This window comes from Chrysochloris asiatica, unplaced genomic scaffold (assembly GCF_000296735.1).
Source record: "Chrysochloris asiatica unplaced genomic scaffold, ChrAsi1.0 scaffold00100, whole genome shotgun sequence".
In the NCBI taxonomy this organism is placed as follows: Eukaryota; Metazoa; Chordata; class Mammalia; order Afrosoricida; family Chrysochloridae; genus Chrysochloris; species Chrysochloris asiatica.
Window position 1 is genome coordinate 7,145,954 of NW_006408618.1, and position 18,292 is coordinate 7,164,245.

The 18,292-nt window shown below is 42.5% G+C and overlaps 1 protein-coding gene across 1 annotated transcript in view; it reads left to right on the plus strand.

Moving 5' to 3' along the window:
- Positions 1 to 320: 320 nt before the first annotated feature.
- The window catches only part of PAPPA2 (pappalysin 2), a 536,466-nt gene continuing 518,494 nt past the window's right edge, over positions 321 to 18,292 (plus strand). Inside the window, exon 1 of the mRNA XM_006867073.1 lies at positions 321 to 1,242. Coding sequence (XP_006867135.1) covers positions 321 to 1,242 — 922 coding nt within the window. The remainder of the gene's footprint in view (positions 1,243 to 18,292) is intronic.

Genomic DNA, 18,292 nt, shown 5'->3' on the forward strand with positions numbered 1-18,292 from the left:
GGAAATTTATAGGAACCAAAAGAAATCAACATCGAACTGAGCAAGAAAAGAGGTCAAAGAAAAGAGGTCAAAGGAGCACTGTGAGGTGAGGAGAAACCCTCAGAGGAGGGGAGGCCCTGAAGCCACACTGGCAGGGGAGGATCCAGGGTAGGTAGTGAGAAGAGGCACTCTTTGGGGACTGCTGGAAAAAGTTTGGTTTGTGGACAAGTTTCCCTGTGACTGGAGTTCTGTCCCTAGCTGCCTCTTTTTCTTCTCCCCATCATCCCTGTGTGGTACCCAGAAGTTGACTTCTGGTCCAGTAAACACTGCTGTAGGGAGGTATGATGAGCTTAAAGATTCTGAGAGTAATAAGCCTGGTGATTCTGGCTGAGTGGGCATTCAGTCCTGCCAACTCTGAGCTGGACTGGTCACCCAAGAAATCCTTGGCCCAGAGGGGACACCTGAACCAGGTGCTGTTGGAAGGGGAACGTTGTTGGCTTGGGGCCAAGTTTCAAAGACCCAGAGCTTCGCCCCAGCATCACCTCTTTGGGGTCTATCCCAGCAGGTCTGGGAACTACCTGAGACCTTATTCTGGGAGGGAGCAAGGAACCCACAGTACAGGACACAGTAAGGCAGACACTGAGGAAGATGTGGTGAGCTATGTTCTCCAAGTTCCAACTGGAAATACAGTGGGAGTGAGGAGTAAGGTTGAGCAGTCAGCTGCCCCGTGGGTAGGGGATGGTCCGATTGGGCAATCGGAGCTGCTGAGAAATGATGACACTCATCTTGGCAATCGAGGACCCAAGGAGTCTGTAGGTGAGACTGGGACAAAGGGAAGTACAGAAACTGCTGTCACTATTAGCACCACCTTCACACACTCAAAGGAACCCAAACCGGAGACCTACAGGAAGGGCAGACCCAAGACTAGGCAACGTCGGCTTGTGGTGGAGAGGCAGGCAAAGGGTGTTCAGGGAGACCTTGACATCTCTCCTCAGCATCTCCACTCTTGGCCTAAACCTACCCTTAAGCGTGAGATCAGAAACAGTGTGTTGGAGGCTGGCATCCAAAACGATGGAGGTGACCCTCACTGGGACAGAGAAACCTCCCAACCCCAAGGAGGATTGCCTGTCTTGTACTTCTCGGGGAGGCAGGAGCGGCTGCAGCTGCGTCCAGAAGTGCTGGCTGAGATTCCCCGGGAGGCGTTCACAGTGGAAGCCTGGGTTAAACCTGAAGGAGGACAGAACAATCCAGCCATCATAGCAGGTAATAATCCACTGCTGCAGTCTCTGTGGTCTTCAGGGTATGGCTGGCTCCATTTCTGATTGGGCTAAACGTAAGGGGCAATGAGGGAAAGAGGACAGGGTAGGGAAACCAGGAAGGGTGGCCATGGGAGAGGAGAAAAGGTTCCAGACCCCACTGACAATAATGACTGTATTAGCAGAGCAGCATCTGTCCATTGTATTGATTTCATGTAGCTCTCTGGGTTGTATTTGTACTTAGAAGATTTTCAACTCAAACCTCTAACTCTTCTTTAAAGGGAATGATCTCTTTGGTTCTTATGGCAATGAAGAAGGATATAAGATACCCAGGCAACTTTGAAAATAGATGAGAGCCCTAGGACCTGGGCAGTGAATCATGCCTGTGCTGGTCCAGGTAGTGAGGAGACAGGCTGCCAGGTAAACAGCCATCAAATTCTACCTCTGCTCTGAGCAGCCCTAGAATGTGGCAGAAAGATACTACCTGGTCCAGGTCCTGGGGTTCCCTTTACCTTTCTCCAATAACCATTATGTCCACCATAGGAACAGTGGGTTTTATGGCTAAGATCCTGGGTTTTAGCCTTGGCTGTTGTCATAGGGAGCTAAAAATAAAATCATGTATAACTCTACGGTTATACCTGTTAGGGAACATTACCCATATTTATTTTCCCCTTTACCCAGATCTTGGCATCTGTGTTGAAGTAAAGAGCTTTCCTTAGCTTTACTGGTAAGGTTGGTTTCATGCAAGGGGTGAGTGATTAGATATTTCATTATTTAGTGTCTCCTGACCTCCTTGGGTTCCTATGACCAAACCAAACACAAAGCTAGGGACTTACTTACTAACGCCATTTCAATCTTGCTAATTTCTGTTATCCACAACACCCTTTAATGTTGACCAGTCCTTTTTAACTGCTGGAGAAATGGAGACAATAAGAAAGAAGTGTGCCCGAGGTAGGCTAGGAATAGAATTCCAAAGTTACAAATGGCTTGACGACTCCCAAAATTAAAACAACAACAAATGTTCAGTTTACTGGAGGCTTGTGAAGCAGATACAGTTCAAGGGGAAAGAGATTCGGGCAGCGGGAGTCTCTTTCAATGGGGTATTGCTGGAATTTCTCTCCTGGACACTTTGTCTCCCCTCTTTGGCTGTAAGTTTTCTTTTGGAAGCTGGGATTCCCAGACACTGAGCACTCTAGAGTCTTGTAGTTTTGCTTAATTTTATTTTTGGTGGCAGAGGGGGCAAGGGGAAGGGAGAGAGAAGGGGCTGGGCTGTAAGGTGGGGGACCGAGAAAAAGTGGAAGGAAATCCTTATTCTGGAGCCAAATGGATGAAATAATGAGATGATTATCTGATCGGAGTTGGCAGTTTCACAGTTTTTCCCAGATGACATCTTCTTGCTGCCTAATCGCACTTCCTAGTACCCATCTGCTAGGGAAATTGTGTGCTTTCAGTCTAGTCTGAGCCCCACAAATATACTTACCCCTTCTCTTGCCAGAAGTAGCATGGGGACCCGAAATCAGCTCCCTGGCTGTACAGAACTAGAGAAGGACCCAACAGAAATATACATAGGAGCATTCAAGAAATGCTTTGGGTTATTAAAGCTCAGTCCTGAGGGAACAGTTTCAGGACAGTGAAGGTACTGAACTCCTGTCCTGTTCATTCCATGTCCCCCTGTCTCATGTTCTTCATGGAGGAAAGCAACATCATGCTTTGAGTCTAGTTTCAGCACTCGACTCTGCCCACCTGCCTACCACCATCAACCATTCCATCCACCATGCCACAATACACACACTCAGATCTTTCTACAGTGTACATCTGAACTCTCTTAGCCTTAAAAAACCCCAAACCTCCACTGTCTTAGCCTTAAGCATGCAAAATTGGGCAAGAAATCTTAATTTTTTGGGAACATTTTATTATGTTTTAGGTGAAAGTTTACATAGCAAATTAGTTTCCCATTCAACAATGCACACACAAATTGCTTCATGACTTTGGTTGCTCTATCCCTGCAATGTGTCAGCACTCTCTCTATTCCTGCCCTGCCTCCCTTTTGTTTAACCCTCCAGTTCCCTTTCCCCTCTTTGCCTTCGAATCAATCTTTGCTTTTAGGCAAATGTTGCCTGTACAGTTCTAAGGAGCACTTTCTTCATGTGTGTTATAGTTTATTTATAGGCCAATCTATAATTTGGCTGGTAGGTGACCTCTGGGAGGTAGCTTCAGTTCCAGGTTAAAAAGATATCTAAAAGTGATAGGGACTTCTGGTATGGCAATGTAGGATCAGCACTGGACTGTGAACCACAAGGTCAGTGGTTCAAACCAACTAGCTGCTCCTTGGAAACCCTATACAGGATCACTATGAGTCAGAACTGACCCGACAGTACTTCACAACAACAAGGGTAATAGTTATGGGGATGCATCCATACCTGTAAGTCCAGTAAATCTGATGTGAGTTTTGTTTCACATTTTTCTGCCACTGTCTCCAGGACCTTCTATGTGTCCCTGGTCAGAGTGGTCAGTAGTAGTAGCCAGGCGTCATCTAGTGCTTCTGCTTAAAGGAGTCTGCACTGGCTGTGGATCATTTGTCCAATGGAATAATTGCTTCTTTGAGTCATGGGTTACCACTACTTTCTTTTACTCCAGACCAGAAGAGACCAGTCTCTTAGACAGCTGCCCCAAAACTTTTAAGAACCCAGATGCTACCCACCAAGCTAGGACACAGAACATTATCTTTATGAAATAGCTATGTTGTGCTAATTAACCTGGTGGTGGGTGGTGGTAGTGGGCTGTGGAGTCAGTTCTGACTCATAGCAACCCTGTATAGGGTTTCTGAGGCTGTAAGTCTTTACAGGAGCAGAGAGCCTCATCTTTCTCCTGTGGAACAGCTGGTAGTTTAGACCTTGAGGCTAGCAGCCCGACTCATAACCACTACACTACCAGAGCTCCTTGCTAATAGACCTAGATCCCTGAAAACTATAGTTCTTAGCCTTAGTTAGCCCAGTAACTCAGTCCCATGAGGTGTTGGGTTATGTCTAAGAAGTTTCTATAACTGTGCTCCCATGTGTTTCATTATGAACATACATGCAGCACAGATATGTATACACAATTGCCCACCACTTTATCTATATATAGGGAGTACGGCAGGTCTGTGGTTAAACACTGGATGGCAAACCACAAGGTTGGTAGTTGGAGTTTACCATGCACTCTGGCAGAGATTTGATCCTGCAAAGATTTACAGGCATGGAAACTCTATACTGGGTCTCTGTGAATTAACAACAATGATATTCCTATATAGAGTTATAGTTAGGAGTCCTGGTGGTGCTGTGGGTTGAATACTGGACTGCTAACTGAAAAGTCAGTTTGTGGGAGAAAGATAAGGCTTTCTGCTTCCATGGAGATTTACAGCCTCAGAAACCCTAGAGAGCAGGTCATCTCTGGCTGACAGGGCCACCATAAGTTGGAACTGACTCTATGGCAGTGGATTTGGAGGTTTGGGGTTGTATACCTCTATATGCCTGTATATGCGCTCCAAGGCGGGAAACCTTGTGCAGGCAAATTACAGTGGCCCCCATGGTACAATGATGTTTTCTTTTTAGGATCACTCTAGGAAAGATAAGGATAGGGACCCACCAGGACATGGAATACTTAGGCCTATCTCCTCTCCATCTTTGACCCCTAACTATATGTTTCTCCATCCTTGTACACATCAGCAAACATTCAGAGCAGACTTAGGGCAAAAGTCTAGGGAAGATGGGGCTGAGAATAAGACCTCCATTCTTCAGGATTCTGGCAACCAGGTTCCTGAGGGCTCAGACACACTTCTCTGATTGTATGTGCTGAGCTGTTTACACTTTACTTGTGGAACCCATGCCTAAGAACAACTAGGTTGGAGTCCTCCAGAAGCAAAGGTCTCTGAATGGCATTAATTTATCCACTTGTTTCAACAGATAAGCCAGAATTCTCTCTCTTACCTTCCAATTAGCTTTAGTTGGCTATTCTACCTGTTCCTAGGATTGCTGGCGTTCACTCATGCAGAAAAGACTACAGTAGAAACATTTCCCTTGGAGCTGAACACAAGTTCTGCTGCTCCACTGAGGCTAATCCAAAGTGCTGCAAAACTTGGCTCCCACATTCTTTTTCAGCACCTCTCAAATCCCACTTCTACCTATTTAAAGTAAGCCAAGTTTCCAGGTTCTCAATCTCCTATACTCAGGGGATTTTGCTTTCAGCGGGGAGTTCAAACAATCTAACTGCACCAGCCCTTGTACCATGATACACTGTGCCATAGGGAATACTTCCCACACAGGGCACTAGGTGGCAGTATTGCTTCATGCACAAGGGAGTAGACCTGTCTTTGGAAGCTGTGTAGTTGGGAATGTGTCAGACATTGGAGGGCTACCCCTGCCCTGGCCTCTGGGCTGTATTTAATCATCCCTACCCAGTGTTTTGTTGGTAGGCATTCTCAGAGTCAGTTTAATACAAGTCTTTTTTGGAGGGCCTATGTGAAAAGGCTAAAGTAGCATTTTGGGATTGTAGCAGTTTGTAGTCACTAGTAAAGAAAAGAAAATCAACTAGAGTTAACTTCGCCCACCTCAAATTTCCACATTTGTCCCAAATATGAAGTTGGATTACAGAATGAGATATTTCCATATAAGTCTGAAGACAACATAGGCCTCAGAAACTTCCGGTGCTGAGGCTGACTATAAAAGATGGATGACTGTTAGACCTTTTGAAGTCGCTGTTTTGTTTATTTTCTGTAGCTGGGAAGCAAGCAACTGAGACCCGGAAACAAGCATATGCAACTGTTCCAATATTTCTGGGTCCTCCAACAAAGTGGTTACTCAGGGACCTGCCAATTTAGGGATATGTAGACACCCAGGAGTAGCCTGAGGCCAGGGGACTATTTGGATGGGCCATTGGAAATGAATAGTGGACACAAGCCAATTTCTGTCTCATCCTGATATAAAATCTTTAAGCTCTAGTGCCCAACCCTTACACCATCCTGCTTTGTTCCTATCCTTCTCAACTTCCTTTCCTCTCCTTCAACCTCAGCACACACAAAAGAGAACATTTTAATAGGTTTCTCATCACCCATAATTGATTTCAAATGTTCCCTGAAGCTGCCCAGCTGAGTAACCACCTGTAGCTCCAAGCTGCAGGAGACAGAGTCACTAAGTCCATGGTAGAATTAGAGTCTGACCCAGGTTTCTTCATTCAACAAATAGTTATTGAAAGCTTTGCCATGCAAAGTATGGCAAGGCACTGTGGGAAACACAAAGATGTTCAAGAAACTTCCTGACTTGAAGAATAGCTTTCCTCCTCAGAGGACCCATGGTTTATAGCTTATCACAGAACTTCCGAAGGAACTGCTTAAACCTGGAAGTCAGACAGAGCTGCCTGGAATCAGATCCCATCTCTGACAGTTCTCATTGCTGGGGGCTTCGGTGTTTCATTGAACTTTAGCGAACCTTGGTTTCCTCAGATTGAAAAATGAGCTTCTGTCTTGCTGATTTGTTATAATGTTTAAATGAATGAAATACCTGCAGGCATGAACAGTGAGAGACAGTCATTACTAAAAGCAGTGAATCACCCACTTCTTCTTTTAACCCACTAACCTGTAATTTCTCCTTAGGTGAGATGTTAACTTTAATTTTTTTTAGGGATTTTAGTATGTTAATTTGTAAAACAGGAAAGGTAGCAAATTGTCCCTTTGTGTGTTTTCACAAGATGGTCTCAAGAAGATTAAGAACAATGTTGACTCAGAGGACTGCCAAGATCTAGTTGTTTTAGACTTTTAAATTTTTCCTCCTAATCCTTTCCTTTTTAGCACAGATAGTACTATTTCTAATGAATTGGGCGATGGTTTGGGGACCATAATGCCTTTGAGAATCTGACGAAATCTCTGCTCATGCCCCCAGAAAAATGTATATATGTGTGCACACACGTTATATAACATTTGAAGCTTTCTGGATTTCCTGATAACCAAGGCCTGCTGCCCTAAAGTGAAAAATGTCTTGTGTAGTGCATATCGTTGGCTTCTCGGTTTAGAATGGCATGTAAATTATGAGACGGCATGAGATGCTGTGACTACACCTCCCCCTGCTTGGCAACAGCCTTTTTAACAATAAGGAATCGATTAACAAGGCAGAGTATCACTCATAGGAAATAAGGTGAATCAGCAAAGCAAGGTTCACATCAACAGACACACAACAGCAATAACTATGTTTATGGAGTCCTGTTGTGGTGCTACAGGATAAGCACTGAACTGCTAACCACAGGTTGGCAGTTCAAACCCACCAACTGCTTCTTGGAAATTCTATCCAGGGTTGCTATGAGTTAAAATAGGTTCTATGGCACTTAACAACTACAGGTGATATCTGTGTTGTTAGTGTGTGGACTATGATTTGAGTAGCAAGCTTTAGACTCACTCATAAATTTAGAGCTACTGGTGCTAGTGTGCGGAGGTCAACAATTTTTTTTGTAAAGAAACAAATAATAAATCATTTAGGCTTTATGGGCCGTAAAAATCTCTGTTGCAATGATTCAGTTCTATTGTTATAGTGTGAACACAGCCAAAAACAATACGCAAACACATTGAAATGTCTGTGTCCAAACAAAACTTTATTTACAAAACAAGTTGTGGGCCAGATTTGGCTCACAGGCCATGGTTTGCTACCCCTAGAGGAGAGGGTTCCTCCATGCATGCTACCCTTTTCGAGACAGTACTCTTTTACTTTGTTTCCCAGTTCTGCATTATTCATAAATAGTCCCAATACAGAGAAATCTATTCCCTAGAAACATGTTAAGTTGTCAAATAAAAGCAAAACTTCCCAGAGATTCCCTGCAGGAAATTATTGTTATAAAAAATGCAAAATAACAAAACACTGCCATCGGGCTGATTTTGATTCATAATGATCCTGCATAGGGTTTCCAAGGCTGTAAGTCTTTTCCAGAGCAGAAAACTTTTTCATTCTCCTGAAAAGCAGCTGGTGGATTTGAACTTCTGACCTTTTGATTTGCAGCCCAATGCATTACCCACTACACCACCAGAGTTTATATTTATTTTTTTGCTTTTTTAAAAAGCCTACTGAGATATAATTTAATTTCAAACAGTTTACCTGTTTAAAAACTGTGACTAGCAGTTTTTAGTATATTTATAAAGTTGTTTAGCCATCAAAACAATTTGATTTTAAAACCTTTTCACCATCCTCAAAAGAAATCCCATAACCATTATCATTCACTTTGCATTTCTCCGTCTTTACTGTCCACCCACCAGAACCTTACTCTGGGGCTCATCAAATTCATCTCTGCTCACATCATACACCTTAGGACCCGAGCACCTTCCAGAAAACCACTGGTTTACTTGTAGCTACATAGTTGTCTATTTAAGACATTTCATCTAAGTAGAATTATTGAATATTTGCTCTTTTGTGCCTGGCTTCTTTCCCTTGAGGTTGATCCACATTGTAGCATGCATTCCCTTTTATTGACAAATACTGTGTTATGAATATACCATATTTTATTTATCACTCATGAATTTATGAACATTTGGGTTGTGTCCACTTTTTGTCTTTATGAAATATGCTGCTATAAATATTTGTGCACAGGTTTTCATGTGGGCATATGCTTTCACTTCTCTTGAGTTGTTGTTGTTGTCAAGTGCCGTAGAATCGATTCTGACCCATAGCAACCCTGTATAGGGTTTACAAGGAGCTGCTGGTGATCTTGAACCACTAACCTTGCAGTTCAAACAACTTTGCAGTCTGACGCATTAGCCCACAATGCCACACCAGGATTCTCTTGGGTAGATATATACAGATAGATTTCCTGGGTCATATGGTACTGCTGTATTTAACATTTTGAGGAACTTCCAAACTGTTTTCCAAAGTGGCTGCACCATCTTACAATCTCTAGTAATATCTATATGAGGTTCATTTTTATGTATCTGGCTCCGTAAAATTAAATGGGCTTCTGTGGCATCACAGAAGCAAGGTTTGGTACTGCTTACATCTTGATAGAATCTCTGTGGTCTTAGAGAAAGATGCCCTTGTCTTCCTTCCATAATGGAGAGAGATGACTGGGCCTCTGGTGCTGATGCCCTATCTGGTTGAGATGAGTGCGCTCACCAATCTCCTCCTTTGGCTTCTCAAGGGCATCCTAAGAAGAATCCTGTCTGACCTGGACAGGCACCTTTGGCCTGAACTACTTTCCATTGTTTTCTACTTGGATGAGTCCTAAATGATGCGCATTCAGGAAACACTCACTTAGACCTACAGAAATCACAATGTATTGATTCTGATGTAACACCTTCAATAAGAAAAGGGATGAGGTAAAAAATAAAGCCCATGTAGCATTATAATGACATAAACTTTCTCCTGAATTCCAGAGTTCCTGGATATCTCTGGGTCTGACCCCACCTGGGTACTTGGTATTACCATCTCTCTGAAGTCCACTCTGTTCAGGGACTTGTGTCTGAGTCACAGGGTTAGATCAGACACTTTGGAGTCATCCAGTTGATTAGGGTGGGTGTAGGGTAAGGAGAACCACTTTTAGGTCATAGCACTGAAGGGGTATCCTGTGAGCATGGTCATATGTTCATTCTACTTGTCAGACATTCAGTGCCGGACACTTGTTATTCTCCTTTCTCTCTGCATTCCGCGACCTTCAGTTGCTATAAAAGACTCTATCTGTGGTCCTTCCCTTGCTTTTATTGACACAATGAAGTCGGGGGAGGTTTTGACTGATGAAGTAGCACCATCAGCTGCTCATACCTTCATCCTCTGTTAGCTACATGTTCTCACTAGTCCTCGGGATGGAAATGTGTGTGTGGGTGGGTAAGTGGAGAATAATTATTTGGTGGTGCACAGGGTGTCAGGTTGGAAACTTCCAGGAGTGACCAAGGCAGGTCTGGAATGTCAGAATCACCACTGGCAGGCCAAATCAATTCAACCATCCGCCTGTCACCAGCAACTTTTTCTTTCCTCCCCTCCTGCTTCCTCCTTTGTGCATTTCTTTATTCTTCCTCCAGGGCTGGTCATCTGATTCACTCAAAATGTGGGGCAGAAGGCTGGATCCTTTTCCTTCCTGCTCTAGGCCTTGCTTTGATGAGGCCAAATAAACAGAACAGCGAAGTAACACCTTGGCACTGTGGGTTAATGCACCAGACTGCAAAGCTGTTTGAACTGCAAGGTCGGTGGTTTAAGCTCACCAGATGCTCCTTATAAACCCTATACAGGTTTGCTATGGTTCGGAATAGACTTGATGGCACTTAACAACAACAACAACCCTGACCGTCCCTTAGTTTCAGTTCCTTGTGTCATAAACAAGTACATAAATTCTAAACTTCTGCCCTCAAATCTTTGGAATTAGGTTGCTCCGGTGGCTCACGAAATCCATTTCTGCTCACATCCTACATCCTATGACCCTGGAATCTTTCAGAAAGCATCTCAATGTCAAATCTGTGTCCAAAAATTAACAGTATTCTTTCTTCCTCATGTTCACTACCTGCCTTAAAAAAATCCCACTTTCTGATTTTTTTTTTTTTTTTTAATGAGAACATCCAGGAAATAAAACTAAGAGGGCAAACAAAATATACCAATTTCCATTATAAGTCTGAAATGAATGGTGGAAAAAATTGGTTCTGCCCAAATATACAATATGATAACTGGAACCACAAGCCTCAGAAAATTTTGAAGTTGAAACATTGCCAGGTAACTAGTCAAAGCATTAAGAGAAGTAATTATGGCTTACTTTTGGATCAAATGCTCAGTTACCTGGTCAGAGAAGTCACAGGGCTTTAAAGTTAACCAATCAGTTAGAGAGACATCATTCAGTAGATGACTCAGCATTTTCTGGCTTTCTACTTAATAGAAATAATTGTCATACATTCTGGATCATATGAGAAAAGTAGTTTGCTCTCTTTCATTCATTCCTTCATTTATTCACTTGTTAACATTTACTGAGTTTTCACTAAGTGAACTATCAAGCAATGAAGCATGATGGGGAAACAAGAGTGAACATCGCAGGGCCTTTACTGGAAGACTCTCACATCTAGAGGGAAGATACCTATAAATAAGTTATTACAGTCCACCACTTGGAGTGACCATTCCTCATGGGGGAGTCAGGATTCCTCAAATTTAAGGAAGGAGAACTGATAATTAGAGGACAGCAGAGAACCAGGAGGCAGCAGAATTGGGGAAAAGAAAAGAGATGTCTACAGATCGGATGTCAAAGGAGCACAAACAAGTCACAGGGCCTGAGAAAGTTGACTGAATTTGTTGATGTTAAGTGTCGTCTAGTCGGTTCTGACCCATAGCGAGTCTGTACAGGGTTTCCAATGCTGTAAATCTTTACAGGAGCAGAAAGCCTTATTGTTCTCCCACAGAGTAGCTGGTAGTTTCGAACTGCTGACCATAAGGTTTGCAGCCTAATTTGTAACCACTACACTAGCAGTTAGGAAATCATTAGTGACTTTATAGACTGTAGTTTTACTCCAGAGTTAGGGGTGGGGAGACTCCAAGATCCTCTAGGTAGAAACGTGAATGAAAGATGAGGTTGTAGAGACAAAAAGTAGAATCTAATCTTTATGAAAATTTGGCTATGAAGGGAGAGGACAGAAGAGATGTCAGAAGTAGATACAGGTTCAGGGAGATTTTATGTTAAGGTGGAGAGATTCAAGATTCCAGGCCTTGTTCTGAGGAACTAGTAATCTCAAGTGGGAGATCGGATAAACATATGCAAAACTAATGGAAGATAAAGTGACAGAAATGTAATGCATGCAAATGCCAGCTCACTTGTTCCAACAGATTATTGAGCATGCTTTTATTGGAAAAAATACTTATGGAGCACTTATTCTGTGCCAGACACTCTGTGGTCTCTTCTCAAATATTAGGTCACAGACTTCTACAAACAACCTGAGGCCGTAGATGGGAAGGACAGGGCCCAGAGAGCTATAGGACCTTGCCCAAGGTCCTATAGCTAGCTTGTCCATGCAGAGTCAAGACTTGACCCTGTGTACATTCTGGAACATGTACTTATCTATTATGTGATAGCATCTGTATATTCCCTCCCCATCCCCCCCACCCCCCATCCCGGAGTCGGGAGGTGAAAGCAGTAGTGAGTGAAGTGCCCTGACAAGTGACTGATCTCTTCTTCTGTCTGAGACCCTTTACTGAGGTTTCCTTGATCTCAGTACTGGGTTATCCATGCAGGCTAGAATTCTTGTGCCACATGGCTACTCACTGCCCTCAACATCACATGCAGTTCAATTACTCAATCATGCCTGCTTTACTTCTCCAGTATCAGTTGGATCTGATCTCTTCATTTTCATGCCTCTTTCTTAGTTTTGACCGCATTAATCCTGGCTGTCTCTTAGGTTCCAGACTAGTGCATGCTTTAGCTAACTGGCTGTCCTCAATGGGAACTTTCTCAAATAAAAAGTAGCTCAAGTCACTTCCCCACCTAAAACTCTTAGATGTCTCCCCTGTTCCCTCAGGATAAGGTACAGCTGCCTTGATTTGCCATGTTGTTGTTGCCTGCCTTTCAGTCGATTCTGACACCTAGTAACTTTATAGGACAGAGTAGAACTGCTCTCTAGGGTTGCCTAGAGTGTAACTTTTTTGTAAAGGATTTTATTTATTTATTGTCTTAAACATAATGTGAATTTATTGGTAGATATACAGGAATTCACAAGAAAAAAGGAAGAGCAGAATATTGATTGGAAATAACAGGAACTAGTAAATGCAGAAGATCACCATAGTAGGTAGAAGCCATTAAAGCTGTAATGCCTTTACTGGGGGAGTCAACCCACCCCCTTTCTTTTAAAAATTTTTATTATAAATTAAGTGATAGTTTACATGAGAGAACTTATTTTTGTTTTTGTTTTTGTTTTATGTACACAAAACACTCAGGATTATATAAACACTTAAACAACCCTCCTGGTTGCCAGCATACAGCCTTTCTCTTTTCATGAGTCTAGAGTCTTCAGCTGCTCTATCTCTCTATGCCATCACCTCTGCCTCCATCTCTGGTGCCACTGCTTCTCTGATTAAGGTTTCACATTCCGCTCATGCTCTTCTAGCTTGATGGTTCTTGGGTCCTCTGTTCCTGGAATGTAAAATTACTGCCCCCATTATGTTACATAATTTCTACCATTTACAGTTGTGACAATTGCAATTACTAGACTGTATCTTAAAGGACTCCATGACAGTGGTTTAGGTTTTTACTTTGGGGTTCACCATACTTAGTCAATCTTAGATGATGGACTCCATGAAGAAGTTGTTGAGGTAGACTCATTAACAACCTAAGGAGCTCTGGTAGCACAGTAGTTACGACTTGGGCTGCTGACCTCAAGGTGAGCAGTTCAAAACTACCAGCCATCCCATGGGAGAAAGATGAGGCTTTCTGCTCCTGTAAAGATTTATAGCCTTGGAAACCCTATGCAGGGTTGCTATGAGTTGGAACTGACTTGATGGCACACCACCATCACCACCACCACCCTGTGATATGCAGATGACACTATTTTGCCTGTTGAAAGCTAAGAGGACTTGAAGCACTTACTGATGAAAATCACAGCCTTCAGTATAGATTACACCTTCTCATGTTGTTGTTGTTAAGTGCTGTCGAGTTGGCTCTGACCCATAGTGACCCTGTATAGGGTTTCCAAGGAGCAACTGGTGAGCTTGAACCGCCAACCTTGCAGTTCAAACCTACTTTTCAGTCCAACTCATTAAGCCCACAGGATTCTACACCTCAAAATAAGGACATAAAAATCTTCACAACTGAATCAATAAACAACAGAATGATAATGGAGAAAAGATTGAAGCTGTCAAAGATTTCATTTTGCTTGGACCTATAATCAATGCCCATGGAAACAGCAGTCAAGAAATCAAACAAACTACATGATTGAGTAAATCTGATACAAAAGGCCTCTTTACAGTGTTAAAAAGCAAAGATGTCATTTTTATGACTAAGGTGCACCTGACTCAAGCCATGGTATTTTTAATTGCCTCATATGCAGGTGAAAGCTGGCCAATGAATATGGAAGACTAAGTCTTTGAATTTTGGTGTTATCAAAGAATATTGAATAAACACTATGGACTGCCACAAGAATGAACAAATCTGTCTTGGAAGAAGTACAACTAGAATGCTCCTTAGATATGACCATAGTAAGACTTAATCTCACATACTTTTGACATGTTTTCAGGAGAGACCAGTCCCTGGAAAAGGACATCGTGCTTGGTAAAGTGGAGGGTTAGGGAAAAATAGGAAGACCTTCAATAGCATGGATTGACCCAACAATGGGCTCAAAAATTAACAATGATTATGAGTATAGCATATGAGTAAATGGTGTTTCATTATGTTGTACACATAGGGCCGCTATGAGTTGGAACTGACTTGAAGGCACCTAATAACAACATCTGGTAGCGTAGTGGTTACAAATTGGGCTGCTAACCTTAGGGTCAGCAGTTGGAAACTACCAGCTGTTTTGCGGGAGTAAGATGAGGCTTTCTGCTCATGTAAAGATTTACAGCTTCGGAAACCCTGTACAGGGTCACTGAGTCAGAACCTACTCCATGGCACATAACAACAACAACAATAACAATATTAAAAAAAAAGGATTTGGCGATAATTTGCAAGTTGGTTTAACTATGATTACTTCTAAATTTGAGAAATTGTTTCTATTTTTTTTTTTTTTTCTTCTCACTTGTCTTGACTTTGTATATGTTATTCTCTTTCATATTCTTACCCTGAGTCATTTGATCACTCTGTAGGAGATGAAGGAGAGGGTGTGCCTGTTGTTGTTGATAGGTGCTACTGAATCAGTACCGACTCTTAGCAACCTTATGAACAACAAGGAAACATTGCTGGGTCCTATGCCAGTCTCACCAACATTATGCTAGAGCCTAATGTTGCTGCCACTATGCTAGTCCATCTCATTAGGGAGAACTTCCTCTTTTTCACTGACCCTCCACTTTGCCAAGCATGCTGGCCTTCTGTAGGGACTGGTCCCTCCTGGTAATATGTCCAAAGCATGAGAAGCGAAGTCTCGACATCCTGGATTCTAAGGAGCATTCTGGCTGTCCTTTTTCCAACACAGATTTGTTTGTTCTTTTGGTAGTCCATGGTACTTTTAATATTCTCCTCCAATACCATGACTGAAATGCATGAATTCTTTTTTGGTTTTCCTTATTCATTGTCCAACTTTCACATGCATATGAGAAAAGACCAATATTTAGGTCAGGTGTACCTTAGTCCTCAAACTAACATCTTTGCTCTTGAATACTTTGAAAGAGGTCTTGTGCAGCAGATTTTCCTAATGCTGTTTGTCATTTGATTTATTGACTGCTGCTTCCATGAGTGTTGATGGTTGATCCAAGAAGAATGAAGTCTTTGACAACTTCAGTCTTCACTCCATTTATCTTGATGTTATTTCTTGGTCCAGTGGTGAGGATTTTTGAGACACTTGATCACATGATTTCTGTAGGAGAAGAAGAATGGGAGGGTGGGTCTAGAGAAGGTAAATCTTGCTAACTTGATATAGGGGCAACCAAGAGACCAGGAAACTTTCCTTGGTTTGCAAGTCTTTCCAGCCTTTGCTTTGTTTCTGGTTCTCTCACAATGTGGAGTGTTTACAAAGTTCCATTTTTTTTTTTTTTTTCTTGCAGGGAGATAGGGTAAGTTGAGGTTACATTCTTTTAACATAAACATATTTAGAGGCAGTACTTATCTCCATTTGCTTTTTAATCATTCATTCACTAATTCATATATTAAACAGGTATTTATTGTGTGCAAAGTAGGTGTTGTTGTTGTTAAGTTCCTGTCAAGGCAGGGCATACTCACAGTGACCCTGTATAGGGTTTCCAAGGCTGTAAATCTTTGCAGGAGCAGAGAACCTCATCTTCTTCCTGAGGATCAATTTGTGGGTTCCTACCACTGATCTTGTGGTTCACAGTACAGTGCTTATCCTACAGAGCCATTGCTCTTATGTTCTTGTTGTTAAGTGCAGTTGAGTCGGTTCCAACCCTTAGCGACCCTGAACAGGGTTTCCGAGGCTGTAAATCTTTACGAGAGTAGAAAACCTCATCTTTCTCCCGTGGAGCAGCTGGTAGTTTCGAACTGCTGGCCTTGTGGTTCACAGCCCGATTCGTAACCACTATGCTACCAGAGTTCCATAATATAAATATAAATAAATAAATATATATGTGGAGAGAGAGAGAGAGAGAGCGCTCTGATAGTGTAGTAGTTACAAATCGGGCTTCTAACCTCAGGGTTGGCAGTTTGAAACTACCAGCCATTCCACGGGAGAAAGATGAGGTTTTCTGCTCTTGTAAAGATTTACAGCCTCGGACACCCTGTGCAGGGTCATTATGAGTTGGAACCGACTCCACATTACTTAACAACAACATGTATATATATATATGAAGTTGTTTTCTGTGTTGTAAAGCTCTTCTTCCATGACAACATTTCTTCAGTAAGGCCAAGTGAACACACACATATCCCAAGACACAGAACCTGTCCCTGGCAACATAGCCCATCCTCTACAGCTGTGATTGAACCTAAGGGTATGAGTACTAGAGAGAAAAATTTAATTCTAATTGCTGCTGGATGGTAGACTAAAATTGCAAAGTAGGTATGTGAAATAATCTTCCTCTTTACATAGATTAGCAACAAACAACAACCATAGCAGCTATCCATTACAGACACTGCTTATTTCAAGACACAATCATAATCTGAAATAATTGCACATTGTATTATTCTTTTGATCCTTGCAAGGAGCCCTGCTGTCACAAAGGCTAAGCAGTTGACAACTAACCAAAAGGTCGGATGTCAAACCCACAAATGGCTTCACTGGAGAAAAGACTTGATGATCGAGTCACGTAAAAATTACAGCCAAGGAAACCCTATGGGGCCACATTGTTGTAGTTGTTAAGTGCTGATGAGTTGATTATAACTCATAGAGATTTTGTAGAGGGTTTCTGAGGAATGGCTGATGGGTTTGAACCACCAACCTTGTGGTTCAAACCATCCTTGTGGTCCAGTGCTTTATCCTATAGCACCACACCAGGACTCTGCCACATTGGGTCGATGTAAGTCGGAACTGACTTTATAATACCCCACACAATCATTGTAATACTGCCTGTAATACAGCATGAATCCTGAAGATGGACGTAGTCTGTAACATGGGTCCCTCCCTAAGTATGGCAGTATTATTGGGCCATTGGCAGGGTGTGCACTGGTAGCCTAGTGGGTTACATATTGGGTTGCTAACCACAAGGTCAGTAGTTCAGATCTATCAGCCACTCTGCAGGAGAAAGATGACACTTTCTGCTATTGCAGAGATTTACAGCCTCAGAAACTATACAAGGTCACTATAAGTTGGAACTGACTTGATAGCACATAACAGCAGTAGTAGCATGTCACAGGTCTGACCTTAGCTGGAGACCAGCCTGGCAGGGAAAGGGCCATAAGTAGATGATCTATTTTCTCTCACACTCTGCCTATAGGTCTGGGAAGTGAGGAGAACTGCTGCTGAAAGAGAGCAGAAGGAAAGGCAATTGTTGGTCTTGTTGATCGGGTTGCCTCTGTGGCTGTCTCTCAGTCTGGGCCCTGCCTCCACTACACTGCAACTTCCTTCTCTCCACTCCAATACTGTTTTGGGTTCCTGTTTCCAGATCAAGTTCTAACTCCTCAGTGAGCAGTTGAAATGTTGCTTTCTCTTGATCATCTGTACCACCATGGCGCACAGCCCAGGACCTGGATCGAGTTGGCACTTTAGGTTGAGTGAATAGATGGAGAAGAGCCTGGTTCATTTCCACACATAAAACTTTGTCTCTCTTCTCTGAGTTCCCAGCACGAACTACACTCCCAAGTCAAGGAAGTCTTTCATCTGCTTTCCGTGTGACCTGCCTATCACCATTTCTTGTCACTGTTCATGTTTTCTCCTCACTATATCTTTTTCCATTTACATGCTCCCTTTGACAGAGTTGTTAGTAGTTCAGGATCTAGAGACAGATGTTCTGGCTTTATAACTCTTTTTTTTGGTTGGATTTTTTTTTTTTTTT